General features: G+C 43.1%; 3 protein-coding genes across 5 annotated transcripts in view; 2 read left to right on the top strand and 1 right to left on the bottom strand.

The window, feature by feature from the left end:
• LOC146551345 (L-rhamnose-binding lectin SML-like) overlaps window positions 1-18,291 on the bottom strand; it is a 125,590-nt gene that overhangs the window by 38,046 nt on the left and 69,253 nt on the right. The gene's annotated exons all lie outside the window — the stretch shown is intronic.
• On the top strand, window positions 198-17,597 carry LOC146551349 (L-rhamnose-binding lectin CSL2-like). Of its 3 annotated transcripts, XM_085260584.1 has the most exons (12): window positions 1,017-1,049; window positions 1,128-1,187; window positions 7,163-7,356; window positions 7,552-7,706; window positions 7,949-7,981; window positions 15,410-15,787; window positions 16,186-16,321; window positions 16,405-16,514; window positions 16,604-16,648; window positions 16,734-16,866; window positions 16,947-17,050; window positions 17,237-17,597. In XM_085260584.1, exons 4-12 carry the CDS (start codon window positions 7,676-7,678, stop codon window positions 17,254-17,256), a joined length of 990 nt encoding a protein of 329 aa, XP_085116710.1. In that variant the 5' UTR covers window positions 1,017-1,049; window positions 1,128-1,187; window positions 7,163-7,356; window positions 7,552-7,675; the 3' UTR covers window positions 17,257-17,597. The 3 variants fall into 3 exon arrangements, 2 of the variants coding, with proteins under 2 accessions (XP_085116709.1, XP_085116710.1); XM_085260583.1 differs by lacking the exons at window positions 7,163-7,356; window positions 7,552-7,706; window positions 7,949-7,981 and adding an exon at window positions 198-496; XR_014890252.1 differs by lacking the exons at window positions 7,163-7,356; window positions 7,552-7,706; window positions 7,949-7,981; ... (5 more) ...; window positions 16,947-17,050; window positions 17,237-17,597 and adding exons at window positions 441-496; window positions 4,579-4,714 and having other exon boundaries at window positions 1,128-3,381.
• Window positions 5,388-6,886, top strand: LOC146551350 (L-rhamnose-binding lectin SML-like). The gene is made up of 5 exons (XM_085259714.1): window positions 5,388-5,409; window positions 5,897-5,941; window positions 6,217-6,349; window positions 6,459-6,562; window positions 6,650-6,886. Exons 1-5 carry the CDS (start codon window positions 5,388-5,390, stop codon window positions 6,658-6,660), a joined length of 315 nt encoding a protein of 104 aa, XP_085115840.1. The 3' UTR covers window positions 6,661-6,886.

An 18,291-nucleotide genomic window follows, 5' to 3' on the forward strand; every position in this document is an offset into this window, starting at 1 on the left:
GTTTGACAGCCCTGCCCTAAGACGTTTGGAAATAAAAACAAATCTCTGGCAGAACCAGGCTCAGGGACGGGCGGCCGCATGTGACGGTTTGCCAAGTAAACATTTACTGGCATAGCGTCTGTTCCTGCGCGTCCTCAAAGTCCTAAAGTCCGTCTACAAGCACGTTTAAAGCTCACTCACATGAACACCGACATTCTTTGAAAACAACTTTTAAGTGTATGATGAATTCTGGTCTCCTTCCTTTGGAGAGCCTTGGAGCACACACTGGACGTTGTTCTGTTTTATCATCTTTTGCACCCACTAATCAAAGATTCTTGCTTTAAATTGAGTTTCCAGTTAATGCGTCTGGGTAGGATCCAACAGGGTCAAACTACTGTTTAAAATAAAGTTCCTTATCAAACTGAATAAATAGAGGTGTGTTTGAGTCAGGTACCAACAGTACCAGTACTCACCAGCACTGGCACCATGCTCCGTGTAAGGCTCAGCTGCACACTGTGTGAGTACACGAATGATTTTCTATATTTATGTTTAATGACTGAATTCTAAAATGTTTGTTTCCATCTGAATATTATTTTATATGTATGTGGGTTTTCTGTTGGATGAGTCCAGATGTATCACTTGTTGACAGCTCTGCGAGGCTGTAAGCAGCGATCTCTGAGCTGAATGTAAATGCTGAGCACATTTTGTGGTTAACATGAAAGGCGACAGACACTTGGATGAGGCTGTGATTTTATGACACATGTGACACTCGCTGCTAAAGGTGTGACTTAGATACCTCACAGAAAAGTATGTTCAAAGCTGGTAGTAGATAACAATGTGAGGGTGAAGCAACATTATTGTGAAAATAATTTTATTTCAGTTACAGACGCAGGAAAATAGGTAAAACATCAAAGCCTTAATATTAATATACACCACGCATGTTTGAGAAGTTCTGCTTTTTCAAAAAGATGATCAAATCATTTTCGTTTAAATCTTTTCTCTTGCTCAATGAATAAAACACTGATGTTTGTTTTCAGTGCTGGCAGCGACCTGTTTGCTCAGCGGAGCAGGTAAACAGCATCTAGTGCAAGATCCAGTTTATCATTACACAGCTCACCTCATGTCACATTTTCATATCTGTTCTTCAGATGCTTCCATGGAGAAAGCCGTCAGCTGTCACATGGGCGGTGTCCAGAGGCTGAGCTGTGGTACGATGCATGTTTACATCTGCACAACCAAAGCGACTCGGCGGGGATGTGAAAAATCGGCTTGTACATTTCACTCAGCCAATGAAACTCTTGGAATTCATGAATTGAGAAAAAATATTTTGGTTTGATTTTTACATTTTTTCATCTGAAGGTTCATCGTCCTAAATTGGAGACATTTTTTAAACAAATACATAAATTGGGCCTGTTCTACACTGGGGCAAGAGGGGGCAATGCCCCCTTAAACAAACTTCCTGCCCCCTTAAGTCAAACTTTTGGAAGTTGAGAAAAAAAAACAGATTCTCCACAAACTGATTTTGGACAAGATTTACTGCAGTAGCTGAAAAGATCTGCTGGAAAATGTACAAATGAGATGATAGGGTTTAAGTCTTGTTTGCTTTCCCTCTGTGTTCTCTTTGTGTGCAGGCTCACACACTCACCCTCCCCCCAGCTAAACATCCAATCACTTTAAGTATGCAAATGATCCGGTGTCAGGTTTCTCAGCAGTGTTGCCAATTTAGCGACTTTGTTGCTATATTTAGCAAGCTGTCCGACGCCCTTAACTACTTTTTATCTAAAACAACTTCTAAAAGTAGCAACTTCTCACTACTTTTAGGACAGCCAATAGTGATTTTTCTTACTGAGGAGTTGGCAACACTGTTTCTCAGTAGGCAGGACAGAGCAGCTAATCTGTGTGTGGTGTAACCAGAGGTGGGTAGTAACGAGTTACATTTACTCCGTTACATTTAATGAAAAAAATGTACTTTTAAAGTACCTTTTTACTTTTACTTGAGTACATTTGTGAAGAAAAACGGTACTTTTACTCCGCTACATTTGCAAAATTAGACTCGTTACTTTAAAAAAAATAATTAGTTTAACACATTAGATAACATGCCACCAGTGGAGTTTCCAGTGACTTTTTTACCAATCAGATATGGCCATGCAGTCACATGACCAGTTTGAAACTGACCCCCTTAGCGACTTTTTTCTAAAAAGCGACTAGCGACAAATCTGGCACCTTTTTCTGGTATTATTGGAGACTTATTTATGAAATGAAAACGCATATCACTCTCAACAAGCAGCGGTGCTGCCGTGGGCACCTCACCCGTGCCAAAGTGCTCACAGGCGGAGGATAGTCCTCCCCCGGCTGCTATAAGGGCAGGAGACGTTCCTACCTACCTATGCGTCCAAACACACACACACACAAAGTAAATCCACCAGAGTGCCAATTTCGGGTCACTTTTGCCGGTCCAAGCCCGGGACCCACCTCTGGGTGTAACAACCCTTTTGGGTTATAGCACCACTAGGGGGGGTTGCCCTACTATTGTAATAGCTGTGGGAGTCTCCTAGTGGGTGTGTGTTGTTAGCTCGTGTTCCATTCGAAAAGGAAAACCTTACCGTTGTGACGGCCTGGCGCCGGCGTTACCAATCTGTGCGCATGTATGCATGGACGAGTACAGCCGTGGAGACCTGGCTCAGAAGGTGTAATGTTGCTGACAGTGAATAAAGGTCTGTTATTGGATTTAACCGACTGGCTTCGGGTTTTTAACCCCCACACCACACGCTCGCTCGACCTGCTAGCCGCTCCTTCCTCGCCATACTGCTGTTACAGTGGGTTACAGTGACTGTAACTGACAGTGTATTTGAACTCTTTCATGCACAGTGGTCACCAGAGATGGGCAGTAACGCGTTACTTGTAACGCGTTACTGTAATCTGATTACTTTTTTCAAGTAACGAGTAAAGTAAGGGATTACTATTGCAAAATCGGTAATTAGATTACTGTTACTTTCCCGTAGGAACGCTGCGTTACTGCGTTACTAAAACCGTGATTTTTTTTGCGAGAATGTCTCATGACAGTGACGTAAGCGAGTGCGACGTTGGTGACAGCAGCTGTGTGCAGATCAACAATGGATAATATATCGAGTGCAGAGAGAGTATGAGCGTGCAGCGTTTAAAGTGTGGAAGTACTGACCTTACTTTGAGTTTGATTCCATAAAAAGTGACAAAAACATTAGTGTCCATCGTGCGTGGGAAGAAAACTTCTTTTTACAGCGAAAAAAACCCCTAAACTTCAAAGCAAGCACCGAGTAGCTACGACGTGATGGGAAACTCACAGAGAAACTCGCGGATTCTTCCACTGACCGCGGCACACCTGCACCAGGGTAAACCTCCGCCTACCCTGCTCCTGCTTTACAGGTGAAAATAGAGCAAAAGGACCGCTGAGTCTTTGACTTTATTTATTTTCTGCTGTGTTTTACTTGCATCTGTTTGAAAGACTGAGTGTAAACACAAAAAATATTTTATTTTATGTGCTGGAATGTGCAGAAAATAGGTTTAAATGTTAAACTAATTTCTTCAAGTCAGAGAATGTTGCATATAATTAAATGTTTTGCTTGATGCATAAAGTTAAAAGATTAAAACTGATAAAACAAGTTAAAAAAAGAGACTTTTCCATTTGATTACATTTTGTATGATGGATTATGTAGAAAAAGTAGAATTGGGCTGAAAGATCTATCACTTTATCACCTCTTCAGGTTGTAAATCGTGTTTTTAAAAAGTAACTAAGTAACTAAGTAACTAAGTAATTAATTACTTTTGAAAATAAGTAATCAGTAAAGTAACGGGATTACTTTTTGGGGGGAGTAATCAGTAATTAATTACTGATTACTTTTTTCAAGTAACTTGACCAACACTGGTGGTCACTACAGCTATTCATAGGTTGTTTTCTTGTATTTGTGTCAGTGTTGATGGTATACTTGCACATAAACCACTACATTGGTGTCACTCCACACCCTGCCACCCAAAGGTCGTGTAATGTCACTATAGATGTATGACATGTTTCATTGTAATTATTGTTATTTAATCCTGTCATCCATGAATTATGAGTATAAGTGTTTTTATTCATCTTTTACTGCCCAAAGACGAATAAAAATACTTAAGAAAGAAACTCCGGATTGAGGTAGTCATAATTCATGCATGAAAGGTTTAATGTTCGTCACTGTATTTGTTAGAAACAGTTTTGTAATTTTCCTTTAATTTAATTTATTCATTCGTTTATATATGATCATGTATAAACTACATCATCAACTCAGTCAATAAATATACTTAGATGTATCTCATAAATGAAATAACAGTGTAGTAATTATTTTAGTAAACCTTTTACAGTTAATGAAAATGTAGTGCAAAATAAAATACCTACGATTATTATTGTTATTATTGTTATTCAAGTTCTAACCTCTCAGCTGCTTGCAGTGATGTGTTACTGTAGGGTCTTTAACTTACAAAATAAAGCGCCTTGAGACAACGATGCAGGAATAAAAATCGCAGTGAACTTTGATTTTTACGCTGCTTTTAAATGAAATGCTCTCGTTTCTGATCCACTCGATGTGACAGAAAATGGAGTGATCAGTGTGGTAGCAGCTCTGTACGGACGTGCAGACAGAGAGACCTGCAGTGAGGGCAGACCTCAACAACAGCTTAACGACACTGAGTGCTCTCAGCAGGGAACCGTGGACGTCCTCAGGAGGAGGTACAAGAGAAAGGATCCTAAACTTCTGTTGTGAATGTGGCAGCTTACAGTCAGCTACATGTGAGCGTCCATGAGGTTGAGCTAATTATAGCTAGCTATAATTAGCTAGCTATAATTATTCTCTATGGGCTAACCGAGCCTTTGCTGTTCATCTTTCAATTACAGCCGCTACATGAGCAAAGAAAGTAAAGAAATATGTGTAAATATGTTTTGGAAAAAGCAGCTCAGTTAAACAATAACCAACATCCAGCACTGCTTTTTTATGTATGTGTTTCCTTCAGGTGTGATGGGAAGAAAGTGTGTGAACTGAGCGTGACTGACGTCGAAAGTCCTGACCCTTGTGTCGACACCTACAAATATCTGGAGACCAGCTACACCTGCTTACCTGCAAATCAGTATCACATGACCATGAAACTATGAAGGAAGCAGAGCTCAGAAAGAAGGTCAGAGAGTTTGTGACTGATTTATGTGAGCATGCTAACGCTAAGTCAAGGCAGTCAACACATTTAAACACAGCAGATGTTCAACAAATCATCAAAACCAAGTAATACGTTGATAATAATGACTTTTTCATTATAATTTAGTAAAACATAAAATCTGCTTTGATGACATTATGTGAAAGCTCATGAAAACATTTTGAGCTGGGATGTGAACACTGTTCCTGAGGTAGATGATGTCATCTGAGGAGGGAGCCAGTGAGTGAGAACGCACCAATCAGATGAATCATGAGAAGACCCTGATTAACAAACCCAAGTGAGCAGCAGGAGACAGAGCATGTGGAACATCTGCTAGAGAACATGAAGTTCATGTAGGCGGGTATATGTGAGCAACAATATTTCTGATCCGGTACTTCACAAATATGATTACACTTCTGTGCACGCAGACGTTCAGGATCCTTTCATTCATGCAGCAAACATTTAGGTTATTAACAGAAAGAAAGAGTTCATCTTTCTGAAGAAAAGTGGGTAACAACTGCTTTGATCTGTGAGTCAGACTGAAGAGAGGTACAAACATGACACCAAGATATTTTCCCCCTGAGGGTTAAGAAGGGACGGTGGAAAGCAAGGAATCTCTAAACTTCCAGCTTCATTTACATTGAGGCTGCCAAACAGCAGCTTCAACATGTCGCTGAGAGCCAATGTTCTTCAATGCTTTCATATCTAATCTGACCTGCTTCCACAGGTCACCTGGTCACATGCGAGCACTCGTTTGCACACCTGCACTGTGGTAAGAGTCATTATCTCTGTTGTGTCTCAGCTCTGATCATTTTCAGGTGAAGATTTTCTACTTTTATTGCAGTTCTTTTTGTTTTTATTTTATTTACATTTTAATTTCTTATTAGTGTTTATTAAGTCAATCCATCTGTTACTGTCAATGTGTTATTTTGTTATGTTCATGAATTCGACCCGTGTTAAATGATTTATATGACTTGAATCAAATTTAAATTTGATTAAACTGAAAAAACGTTGCTGGGTTGTTTTCTGCTCGTCTTCTCTCGTCAGATGAAGGGCAGGCTATCCTCGTGTACGGGGCTCACTATGGACGCCACGATCAGACCACATGCTCCTACAGAATTCTGGCCTCTGAGGTCCAAAATGTTTACTGCTCCCGTCCCACCAGCAAAGTCGCTGAGAGGTACCGTTTTCCTCCTGTTACTGCTTTAAACTGTGGCTGCAGGTATTACTTTCATATTTCTCAGTGCACATCAATGCCTGCGCTCACTCACATTGCTCTGCATCTCCAGCTGCGACGGGAAGAGCAGCTGCACCATCAGAGCGAGTAACTCTGTGTTTGGAGACCCCTGTGTTGGCACATACAAATACCTCGAGGTGGCTTACATCTGCCAGTGTAAGCAGCCTAAATGATCACGTTGATGTTCTCACACTACAAAGACTGACATGATCTGACGTGGAGATGTTGTCTGTTCTTTTGCAGATCTAACATGAACGGATTAAAATGCAGTTTTATGACAATTTATTGGGAGTTGATCAGCAAAACCATTTCATGGGTCTCTCAGTAGCTTCAGTGCTTTTGATGACTTTTCCTATGATGCAGTAAATCAGTGAAGCTGAGTCAGTTTCAAACACCTGTGATTGTTTTTTTCCTGTCCAGGATTAGATGGAGATTATCTGACTGTTTTAAAAATTACAAAAATAAACATCTATCAAATAATTATATGTTTTTGCTTTTTTATTTATAAAAAACAACATTGGTCTCTGTATTTGTAATGTGAAATGGAAATAAACCTGCCTGCCAGTGTCTGGCTTTGGCTGATGTGACCACGACATTAAAGCTCCGTCCTGGTGTCAAACATCTGTTTTATTATCACTGAATAAAGGATGTTCCTTCAGATCATGGCATCAAAGACAAATCTTGTCTGGACTGTGCAAAACAGCAACATTCACATATGATAAATGATCATTTTAAACTAAAAACGTTATCCTACAGTCGGCATTAGGGTGAAGAGAGGATGATGATAGGCAGAGCTGGCACACCTAAATGTGGCCTGAGGACCTGACAGAGGCTTCGGTCTGTGAGGTCTTCATCTCCCACCTCCAGCAGAGCTTCACCACTCAGAGGCTGGACTATGCTCTGCACCTCCAGCACTGAGCTGCAGCTGCAGCGTGGTTGGTGCCATCAAGGTGACACATTCCCCACATCAAGCTGAGCATACATCCAAAACCTTCCAAGCAGGTCAAGTTGCATGTCTGTTTTTATCTTCTGGTTTCTCTCGAGGATACACACCTTTCCATCAGATATGTTTCTCTCGGTGTGTGTCTGTGTGTGTGTGTGCCCTGCGGGCTTTATCTAAGGTCAAATTCTATTGTCTGTTTCAGTTTGTTGCACATCATGAGGGAAGGTTTCTGATTGGCTGCTTGCCTGGTGTGCAGATAGATTCTTAGAGAAACAGTACAAATAGACCAGGTTCCTGTGCTCCACCATCAGCTCTGCTCTAACAGCATGCAGTGCTCCGGACTCAGCAGCACACTGTGTGAGTACAGGAAAGGCTTTGCACACTAAAAGTTGCTCCTTTAATGTGTCATTTACATGACTTTGTTGTCTTTTACCAGTAAGTTGTGTATCCAGTTTTTCTCTGTTTGTTATTCATTTTCATTTCATGTGTTAAAGTCCATGTGGAACACTGTTAACTTACAGTAACACAGAAGACAAACGAGTAAATCAGCTGTAGGTCGCACGCCGGCTAACACCCAGGTTTCTCTTTTTATGTTTCAGTGCTCGCAGCAACGTGTGTACTCATGACTTCAGGTAATCACTGAATGTTTGATACGTTTTATGCTAACGTCCTTTTAACCTCTTACTCTAGCACGTAGATGAGTTAGTGAAACCCGATCGGCTCTGATTGTGTCTGTGATACGACCAGTGTTGGTCAAGTTACTTGAAAAAAGTAATCAGTAACTAATTACTGATTACTCCCCCAAAAAAGTAATCCCGTTACTTTACTGATTACTTATTTTCAAAAGTAATTAATTACTTAGTTACTTAGTTACTTAGTTACTTTTTAAAAACACGATTTACAACCTGAAGAGGTGATAAAGTGATAGATCTTTCAGCCCAATTCTACTTTTTCTACATAATCCATCATACAAAATGTAATCAAATGGAAAAGTCTCTTTTTTTAACTTGTTTTATCAGTTTTAATCTTTTAACTTTATGCATCAAGCAAAACATTTAATTATATGCAACATTCTCTGACTTGAATAAATTAGTTTAACATTTAAACCTATTTTCTGCACATTCCAGCACATAAAATAAAATATTTTTTGTGTTTTCACTCACTCTTTCAAACAGATGCAAGTAAAACACAGCAGAAAATAAATAAAGTCAAAGACTCAGCGGTCCTTTTGCTCTATTTTCACCTGTAAAGCAGGAGCAGGGTAGGCGGAGGGTTACCCTGGTGCAGGTGTGCCGCGGTCAGTGGAAGAATCCGCGAGTTTCTCTGTGAGTTTCCCATTACGTCGTAGCTACTCGGTGCTTGCTCGGAAGTTTAGGGGTTTTTTTCGCTGTAAAAAGAAGTTTTCTTCCCACGCACGATGGACGCTAATGTTTTTGTCACTTTTTATGGAATCAAACTCAAAGTAAGGTCAGTACTTCCACACTTTAAACGCTGCACGCTCATACTCTCTCCCGCACTCGATATATTATCCATTGTTGATCTGCACACAGCTGCTGTCACCAACGTCGCACTTGCTTACGGCACTGTCATGAGACATTCTCGCAAAAAAAATCACGGTTTTAGTAACGCAGTAACGCAGCGTTCCTACGGGAAAGTAACGGTAATCTAATTACTGATTTTGCAATAGTAATCCCTTACTTTACTCGTTACTTGAAAAAAGTAATCAGATTACAGTAACGCGTTACAAGTAACGCGTTACTGCCCATCTCTGGATACGACATCCGTCCTCTTTACTGCACGAGCCTGTAACCATCGCCTTCCTTACGTCGGCCTATCCAGTTTCTTCTTTTCTCTCAGAATAAACAATATTTTTCTGGCTCTAACACGCCTTCATACTCAAAGAGATAGCCTAGATTTGCATAGCAGTTTTGCTTCATGCCTGTACACTATAGTGCTATTTGATTTTACTACACCACTCACTACAAGAACCTCCGATAAGTTTTCAGTCCCACCACCACTAAGGAAAAATCCCTCAGGTAAACTCTGGAAACTCTGACTCATTGAAGCACTGACTGAAAGCAGTTCAGTAACAGAGAACAGTGTCCTGTGAAACTGATGTTAAACTAGTGGTGGGAACACTTTTAGATAATTGGAATTATGGGGACTGGCCTTCGTTGTCCCTACCAGAACTTACGGCTGATTTGCTTCCATCATGCTCAGCCAGTCAGGTTACATATCGGACCCCAGGAACGACACTGTTCAACATTCTTACATTATCTGAATAGCATCACTTCATTATTGTGCATGAGTCACCCAGCAGGAGGCTTCAGTGACTGAAAACCAGTCAGACCTGTCGCGGCAGAGAGACCGGTGTGTTTGCGGTGTGGACCCAAAAGCAGACACGACAGAAAAACAAAGCAAAGTGAAACAAGGGTGGGACTAACCTAAGCTGGGAAAAACTAAACTATGACAACAACGATACAAAACCAGAACATAACTGTTGTGTATTTTGGGTTATAACAGGATCCGTAGTGGGCTTGCCCCGATGCATTAGGGGAAATGATGCTTTTCGGCTGTTGCTCGGGCTAGCTCCATGTTAAGTTGCTCCGTTATAATAAATACCGCAAGTTACGTCGTGGTCCGAGTATCATTGTTATACTAGTAACCCGGAGTGAAGATATAACAAAAGTGGCGACGAGGACGTCTGGACCGACGCTGCAGTCCGCTTTGGAGTTTTACATTTTTTTTTCCTGCTGATGCCTCGCGCTAACCTGGTGTTAGACGGCGCCGGAGGTAGGACGACGCTACCGGTGTGCGAAGGTGGATGCCGTTTTTTTTTTCTCCTCAGCGAAACGGGGCGGAATGTACAGCGGACAGGACGACGAGGGCAGACTCCGTAAGTGACGTTAACCAAAACATAAACGGATAAAAGAGACGTTACGAAAAGGAACAGTTGTGAGGGGAAGAGTGCCATTCAACCAGGAGCCGAGTAATGGCTGGAGTTACTGGCCCTATCGGTCCCTTCAACGAAAGCACGGAGCAATGGAGCTCATATACGGAGCGTTTTGGATATTTCGTTGCGGCTAACGACATACAGGATGCTAAACTGGTGCCCATTTTTTTGAGTGTGATAGGCCCAAAGACTTTTACCCTGCTAAGGAGCCTGCTACAGCCAGCAAAGCCAGGCAGTAAAAGTTTCACAGAAATCGTGGACACACTGACCAAACACTTCTCGCCCAAGCCCCTCGTGATCGCTGAACGGTTCAAGTTTCACAAGCGAAACCAAGAAGAGGGTGAGTCTGTCACAATGTTCGTTGCATCGTTACGCAAATTAGCTGAACACTGTGAGTTTAAAGATGTTTTAAATGACACATTAAGAGACAGACTCGTGTGTGGTTTAAGAAATGAAGCTGCACAGAAGAAATTGCTCACGGAAAGTGATTTGACTCTTGAGAAGGCAATTAATATCAGTGTGACCATGGAAATGGCATCAAAAGAAGCCCATGCGCTACATGCTACAGACAGAGTACACAAACTAGACAATGGTAAAGCAAATGCACAGGGACCATGCTTCCGCTGTGGCAAGTTAGGACACCTTGCTAGTGATTGCTGGTGCAAAGAAATGGATTGCAACAACTGTGGAAAAAAAGGTCATGTAGCACGGGCATGCAGGAACAAAAGGTGCAAGGATAAGGGCTCAAAGCCTGGGAATAAAAGAGGCACTGCAAGATTCAAAAAAGAAAGACATGTTCACACAGTTAAGCTTCATGAGGATAGAGCAAATGACTCCTCAGATGAAGAAGTGTTGTCTGCAATAAATACTGTGCGAATACTGAAGGTGGACGAAACCTCAGACGGCTTTTGGGTCACGCCCAAACTGGAGGGACATGTTGTAAAAATGCAGATTGACACTGGGTCAAAAGCATCACTAGTGTCATATAATGTCTATAGGACATGTCTGAAGCACCTTCCACTCAAACCCTCCGACACAGTATTTAAAGGATATACTGGACATCGAGTGCCTATGAAAGGAATGGCAGAGGTGACTGTTCAATACAATGGCCAAACTGCTAAGCTGCCTGTGTATGTTACGCAGAAGAACTGCCCTGCTATAATGGGACGTGTGTGGCTCAAAACAATCAGACTCAACTGGCAAGAGGTGAGAAAGCTGTCGCATGGTTCCTCTCAGCTACAGGCCATACTGGGAAAACACCAGGAGGTTTTTCGTGAGGAGCTGGGCAGCATGAAAAAAATTACAGTGAAGCTGCATCTCAAGCCTGACTCCAAGCCAGTCTTTATGAAGGCTAGACCTGTGCCGTACGCCATTCGGCCCAAGGTGGAGTCTAATTTAGACGCATTGGTCAAGAATGGTGTTCTGGAGCCGGTTACGACCAGCGAGTGGGCCACGCCCATCGTTCCAGTTCCCAAAAAGGACGGCGGAATCCGGATCTGCGGAGACTTCAAGGTATCCGTGAATCCTGTATTAACAGCAGAGCAGTATCCCCTTCCACTGATTGATGACTTATTTGCTGGTCTGAGTGGAGGACAAAAGTTCAGCAAAATAGATCTCAACCAAGCTTACCTGCAAATGCACGTTGAAGAGCAGTCACGTGACATGTTGACTATTAACACACATAAGGGACTTTTCAGATTTTGCAGGTTGCCTTTTGGCATCACATCAGCTCCAGCATTGTTTCAACGAGCGATTGATCAAATCCTGAGCGGATTACCTGGTGTGCAATGCTATCTGGATGATATCCTGTGTACAGGAGCAGATGATGAAGAGCATCTGCGCAACTTGGATGCGACCCTTCAGAGGCTGAAGGAATACGGATTGAGAGTCCGTAAGGAGAAATGTGACTTTTTCCAGTCATCTGTGGAATATCTAGGGCACGTGATTGATGCAAATGGACTTCACACTGCACCTTCGAAGATCACAGCAATCATGGATGCACCCCCGCCACGAAATGTCAGTCAGTTAAAGTCTTTCTTAGGGCTGTTGAACTACTACGGACGGTTCATACCCAACTTGGCATCACTCCTGAAACCACTGCACAACCTGCTACGCAAGGAAGAAGCATGGGAGTGGACAGCAAGCGGCCAAGACGCCTTTCAAAAGGCAAAGGATTCACTGACTGCATCTGAGGTGCTAACCCACTTCAATCCCAAGTTCCCAATTCAGCTTGCTTGTGATGCTTCTCCCTATGGGGTGGGGGCAGTGATTTCCCACATTCTCCCAAATGGCGAAGAAAGGCCAATTGCATTCGCATCAAGGACATTAAACACAGCAGAGTCCAACTATGCTCAGCTGGAACGAGAGGCGCTGAGCATTGTATTCGGTGTTCGGAAATTCCACCAGTACCTGTACGGTAGGAAGTTTACACTGTTTACTGACCATAGGCCTCTCACAACCATCCTGGGACCCTATACAGGGATTCCATCTCTTGCTGCTTCACGTCTCCAGAGGTGGGCGTTGATATTGTCAGGACATTCTTATGACATCAAGTATCGCAAATCGGAGTCTCATTGCAATGCAGATGGGTTGTCCAGGTTACCCCTTCCTGTTAAAAAACCCGTCTCTGACACAGTAGAGATCCTCTACTTCAGGGAGGTAGAGACAGCACCTGTTTCGGCTGTGCAGGTGAAAAAGGCGTCCAGAAATGACCCTGTGTTGGCAGCAGTGCTGGACTGGATCATTAAGGGTCTGCCTGCAAGTAAGGGTGTAGACCTGAAGGCTTTCCTGGGAAAGCGGGCGGAGCTTTCTGTTCAGGCAGGATGTTTGCTGTGGGGGAGGAGAGTCATCATTCCCATGTCACTGCGACCAAAACTGTTGAAGCAACTGCATGCAGGACATAGTGGAATAGTGAGAATGAAGGAAATAGCGAGAAGCTATTTTTGGTGGCCAAATATGGACAAACAGATCGAGGAGATTGCTAAGAACTGCTCTTTGTGTCAGATGGTCCGGAACAACCCACCACTTGCTCCTCTTCATCCCTGGGAGTTCCCACAGGAGCCATGGCATCGGGTACACATTGACTTTGCAGGTCCATACGAGGACAAAATGTTTCTTGTAGCTGTTGATGCACACAGTAAATGGCCTGAAGTGACCATCATGAAATCAGCCACCACTGAAAAGACCATAGAAGCTCTAGGAGAAATGTGCAGTAGGTTTGGATCTCCTACTCAGATAGTCTCTGACAATGGACCTCAACTGGTTTCACAGGAAATGGAGGCTTTCCTACAGGCTAATGGAGTGCAGCACATTACGTCAGCTCCATACCATCCTGCAACGAATGGTCTTGCAGAAAGGTTTGTTCAGACAATGAAACATGCACTGAAAACATCACAAGGCCAAGGAACACTGCATCAGAGACTGCACAAGTTTCTGCTTAACTACCGGAATAGTCCACATGCGACCACAAGGACATCTCCTGCCAACGCAATGTTCAAAAGAGATCTGCGCACTACCTTTGATCTTTTGAAACCCTCAACTGTGAAGGACACTGTACAAAAACAACAAGAGAAACAAATCATGTACAGGGGTCAAAAGGTCAAGGGCAGAGTCTTCAGCACCGGCGAGTCAGTGCAGGCCAGGAACTACCGAGGAGTACACAAGTGGGTTCCTGCAACTGTCATTGCTCAAACTGGTCCAGTTTCATATACAGTTCAGGTGGCCGATGGAGTCTGGAGAAGACACGTGGATCAGCTACTCCGGTCCGCACCAGTGTCTGCAGAAGGGTCTTGCGGAGATCTTGAAAATGCACTCATCGACTCGTCAGCCCCTTCACACACACAAGTAGAGAACTCCACCACATCAGGAACAGTGGTTCCACCTGTAAAGGAGACTGTAAGAGAGACTGAGACATCTTCGGTGTCAGGAACAAAGGCTCCACAAGAGAGCACACAGACTGACGTTACCACAGACCGCCGATACCCCAATAGAGAGCGGCGGCCTCCTGTTCGTCTGAGTTATTAGATGGCACCTGACCCAAATGAACGGGGCAGAATAATCCCCATGGGTCATGGGGGAGGTTGAGGTAGTTCACCCTCACTCCCCAAGATAGCAATTAAAAGAGTTGGTGTTGTAACCTTACAGTTAATAAGAGGTGAAATGTTTGTGAGGCTATTACTGTCATGTGCCAGTGAAGACTGAAGTTTGTGAGTAGATCACCTGTTTATTTCATAGTACATCCTTTGTAAGAGGGGAGGAGATGTTGTGTATTTTGGGTTATAACAGGATCCGTAGTGGGCTTGCCCCGATGCATTAGGGGAAATGATGCTTTTCGGCTGTTGCTCGGGCTAGCTCCATGTTAAGTTGCTCCGTTATAATAAATACCGCAAGTTACGTCGTGGTCCGAGTATCATTGTTATACTAGTAACCCGGAGTGAAGATATAACAATAACGCTGAACGGGGACATGCAAAACGCACCCATGAAATAAACCAAACATGAACCTGAGCAGTTGAAGAAAAACTCTATGATGCGACGTGACACAAGGTAAACAGATGATCCGACACTGAACCGAAGAAGACCGAAGGGCAATGAAGGAAGTGGAAACACCTGGAGAGACACAGCTGACACAAATGAACATGACGCCACAGGGGAAGTAAAACTGAACATGGAAACATCGACCCCTTCAAAGTAAAACAGGAAGCATAATGGAACGTAGACATGACAACACAGACTTGACAACGTGTGCACACAGACATGAGACACATGCCAGACTGGGGAGAGACAGAACGCAAGGACAGACACGTGGGAACAGAGAGGGGAGACGAAAGCACGGGCATAGCTACAACACAAAATAACACAAAATTGCTGGGTGACAGACCATCAGCGACTGATGTGGAGGAAATCCTTCCTCAGCCGGTTCAGAGGAGTGTTACAAAATACAAATACATATAATGAAGGTGACATTAAGTCGACTGGGATTATTTCCCACTTGTCCTGTGTTTTCTATATTTCAAATCCATTCATGTTTGTTTATGATGACCCTGCTGTAGCATAATAAATTTATCCAAGACTCACTAATTATGGACTTTTTACATTTTTCATTTCAGGCTTTTTGGCCCCAGGTGGACCTACGGGCCCAGGTGGACCTACGGGCCCAGGTGGACCTATGGGCCCAGGTGGACCTACGGGCCAGAGTGGACCTATGGGCCCAGGTGGACCTCTGGGCCCAGGTGGACCTATGGGCCCAGGTGGACCTCTGGGCCAGAGTGGACCTATGGGCCCAGGTGGACCTACGGGCCCAGGTGGACCTCTGGGCCAGAGTGGACCTATGGGCCCAGGTGGACCTACGGGCCAGAGTGGACCTCTGGGCCCAGGTGGACCTCTGGGCCAGAGTGGACCTATGGGCCCATTCCCGCCGACCTTCATGTCCACAGCGAGGGTGATCACCTGTGACAGCCTTGACAATGTGCAACGCCTGAGCTGTGGTAACATAAAAATGTTTTTTATAGCTCCTAGCTCTCACTCAAAAGTGAAGTTCTGATGTAATGTGCATTCTTTCTAATGTCCTGCAGGGGGCGACTCCTCAGGTTGTAAATAGAAGTCTGACTCTGTGTTTATGAGAAACTGAGCTCAGTCTCACCCGAGGAGCAAAAAAACCTGTTAAGGTTTAGGTTCTTTTTGTGCTTTATTCAGTGAAACTACAGTTTATGCTTGTGACTGATGTGACCTTTCAGACTTCCTGTAACACCACAGAACTACAGGAGGACATTTTCTGATTATTGAAAACATAAAAAGCCTCAGTTTGTTTCTCTTGTGCTGCACACCTTATGCATTCCTTGTGATTCCCTCCGCCGTTTGAACGTCATCGTTCTCTGTGTAACAGATAATGGAGTGATCATCGTGCAGGCAGCTATGTACGGGCGGACAGATGCAGAAATCTGCAGTGATGGCATTCCTGCAGATCAGCTTGCAAATACACAGTGTTTCCAGATAGACACTCTAAAAGACGTCAAGAGCAGGTAAACAAGTCTGAGGAATCATGGATGAATCGATCACTTTAACTCACCTGAAAAGACGAGAGCTCCTCTTTGTCTCCCTGCAGGTGTGATGGCAAGAAGGTGTGTGAAATAAGTACAAACTCCTTCCGTACTTCTGATCCGTGCTCCGGCATTTACAAATACTTGGACACCACCTACACCTGCTTCCCAGCAAGTACATTACAACTGTGATTAGAAACTAATATTCAGTGTATTCAAATTTGTGAATGTGCATGTCTCTAATGTGCTTTATTTCTCTGTCAGTCCACAGTGTAACTTGTGACGATTCGCTGGCAAACCTTCAGTGCGGTGAGAGCACAGTTCCTCCTTCTTTGTGAGTCTTTGGATTCATGCGGTAAAAATACAAATGAGGTTAACGTTTGCTCTTCTTCAGGTGAAGGACAGGTTTTACTCATCCACGGAGCTGATTACGGGCGCCGTGACTCGACCACATGCTCTTTGAATCTTCCAGCCTCTCAGCTCCAAAATGTCCAATGCTCAAAGCCCATAAGCAATTTAGCTGACAGGTAAAGATGCAGACTCTCTTCCTTCAGCCTTTTGTCTTCTCACACAACATATTTCAACTCACCTTTACCTGAATCTGCAGCTGTAACGGGAAAAGCAACTGTACTGTCAAAGTGAGCAGCTCTGTGTTTGGAGACCCGTGTTTTGGCACCTACAAGTACCTGGAGATGGCTTATAGCTGTCACTGTAAGTGCCTCAGACTTCTCTTTAATTAGAGCATTTCTAACAACAAAAAATTTAGCTCATGTAACAGTTAGAGAGAAATGTGAATCTGCCCTTACACACTGTGCTTTTAGGTGGTTCAGCACTGATCCTGTTTCCTAAGACGTTGGGGTTCAGTAATGAAACTCTCTGACATAAATTTTCTTTCAGTTGGTTTTCCAGATCACTGAATGGAGGAAATCGCTGACATCCAAATAGCATCAGCGTCTATGTTCTCTGAAGAAAATGTGCGATGAATCAATTATGAATCAAAAAGAAAAAGATCATTCAACATCCTGTGCAACGTCTGGTCAAAAATACGAAGATACTGATTTTATATCAGATTCTTTCCAGACCTGTTAAGTTGTGGTCTGTGGTGTCCATATACACTTGGCCTTTAAGACGTTTCAGAAAATAAATGATTCTAAATGTAAAACTGATTTAACACTGATTGTCTTAAATGTTTTCTTCTTTTTCCCTTGTATTCTTACGCCTGCTTCACTCTTAAATTTGCCTTCAATATTAAAATAATGAAACGTATCAACTGGATGGTGTGAGTTAAATGTGACAGGGATCTGACTAATTTCTGATGTGACTCTGTTGAAATGGTCGGATGTGAAGAGGAGCTTTTTATCATTAAGGACACCAAGGTCATTGACTTGTGGTACTTCTCTAACAGTACTCATAGTTTGATAGTACAAATAATAATAATGATAATGGATTGCATTTGTACAGCGCTTTTCGGGGCCCTCAAAGCGCTGTACAATTCCACTATTCATTCACTCTCACATTCACACACTGGTGGAGGCAACTGCAGTTGTAGCCACAGCTGCCAAAACACACATTGCATGAAATTTGAAGTTCTGTTCAGTTCAATTGTATTTATACAGCAGCAAACACAACAATGGCCTCAAGGCGCTTTGTGAGGGAAAGACCCCACAACACATTACAACAGAACAGTAGGACTTTGCACAGCGTCTTTCAGAAAGACAGACTTGTGAAGTAAGATTAAGATAAGACTGTATTGATCCTACGGCGGGGAAATCTGTGCGTTACCTCAGCTCAGGAACAGATAGCAGAAGAAAAATACAAACAAATACCAAATAAGTAATACACTTTTACAACAGTAGCACACATGTGACTATGACAGAGGGTTTTGGAAATATGCAAGACGTAAATGTAACTATTCTACCATCACTATTAGTAAGTAAGTAACAAATATCTGC

This window comes from Mchenga conophoros, linkage group LG20 (genome assembly GCF_057382185.1).
Source record: "Mchenga conophoros isolate Kocher_MC1m ecotype Shallow Benthic linkage group LG20, M_conophoros_male_GT1.1, whole genome shotgun sequence".
NCBI lineage: Eukaryota > Metazoa > Chordata > Actinopteri > Cichliformes > Cichlidae > Mchenga > Mchenga conophoros.

Coding starts and splice junctions, on each gene's coding strand:
- LOC146551349 (XM_085260583.1), top strand. CDS start 466: ATGCTCCGTGTAAGGCTCAGCTGCACACTGT. Junction 1,188..15,409: donor TGTCCAGAGGCTGAGCTGTG/GTACGATGCATG, acceptor TTTTCATTTCAG/GCTTTTTGGCCCCAGGTGGA. Junction 15,788..16,185: donor TGTGCAACGCCTGAGCTGTG/GTAACATAAAAA, acceptor TCTGTGTAACAG/ATAATGGAGTGATCATCGTG.
- LOC146551350 (XM_085259714.1), top strand. CDS start 5,388: ATGTCATCTGAGGAGGGAGCCA. Junction 5,942..6,216: donor GTTTGCACACCTGCACTGTG/GTAAGAGTCATT, acceptor TTCTCTCGTCAG/ATGAAGGGCAGGCTATCCTC. Junction 6,350..6,458: donor ACCAGCAAAGTCGCTGAGAG/GTACCGTTTTCC, acceptor CTGCATCTCCAG/CTGCGACGGGAAGAGCAGCT.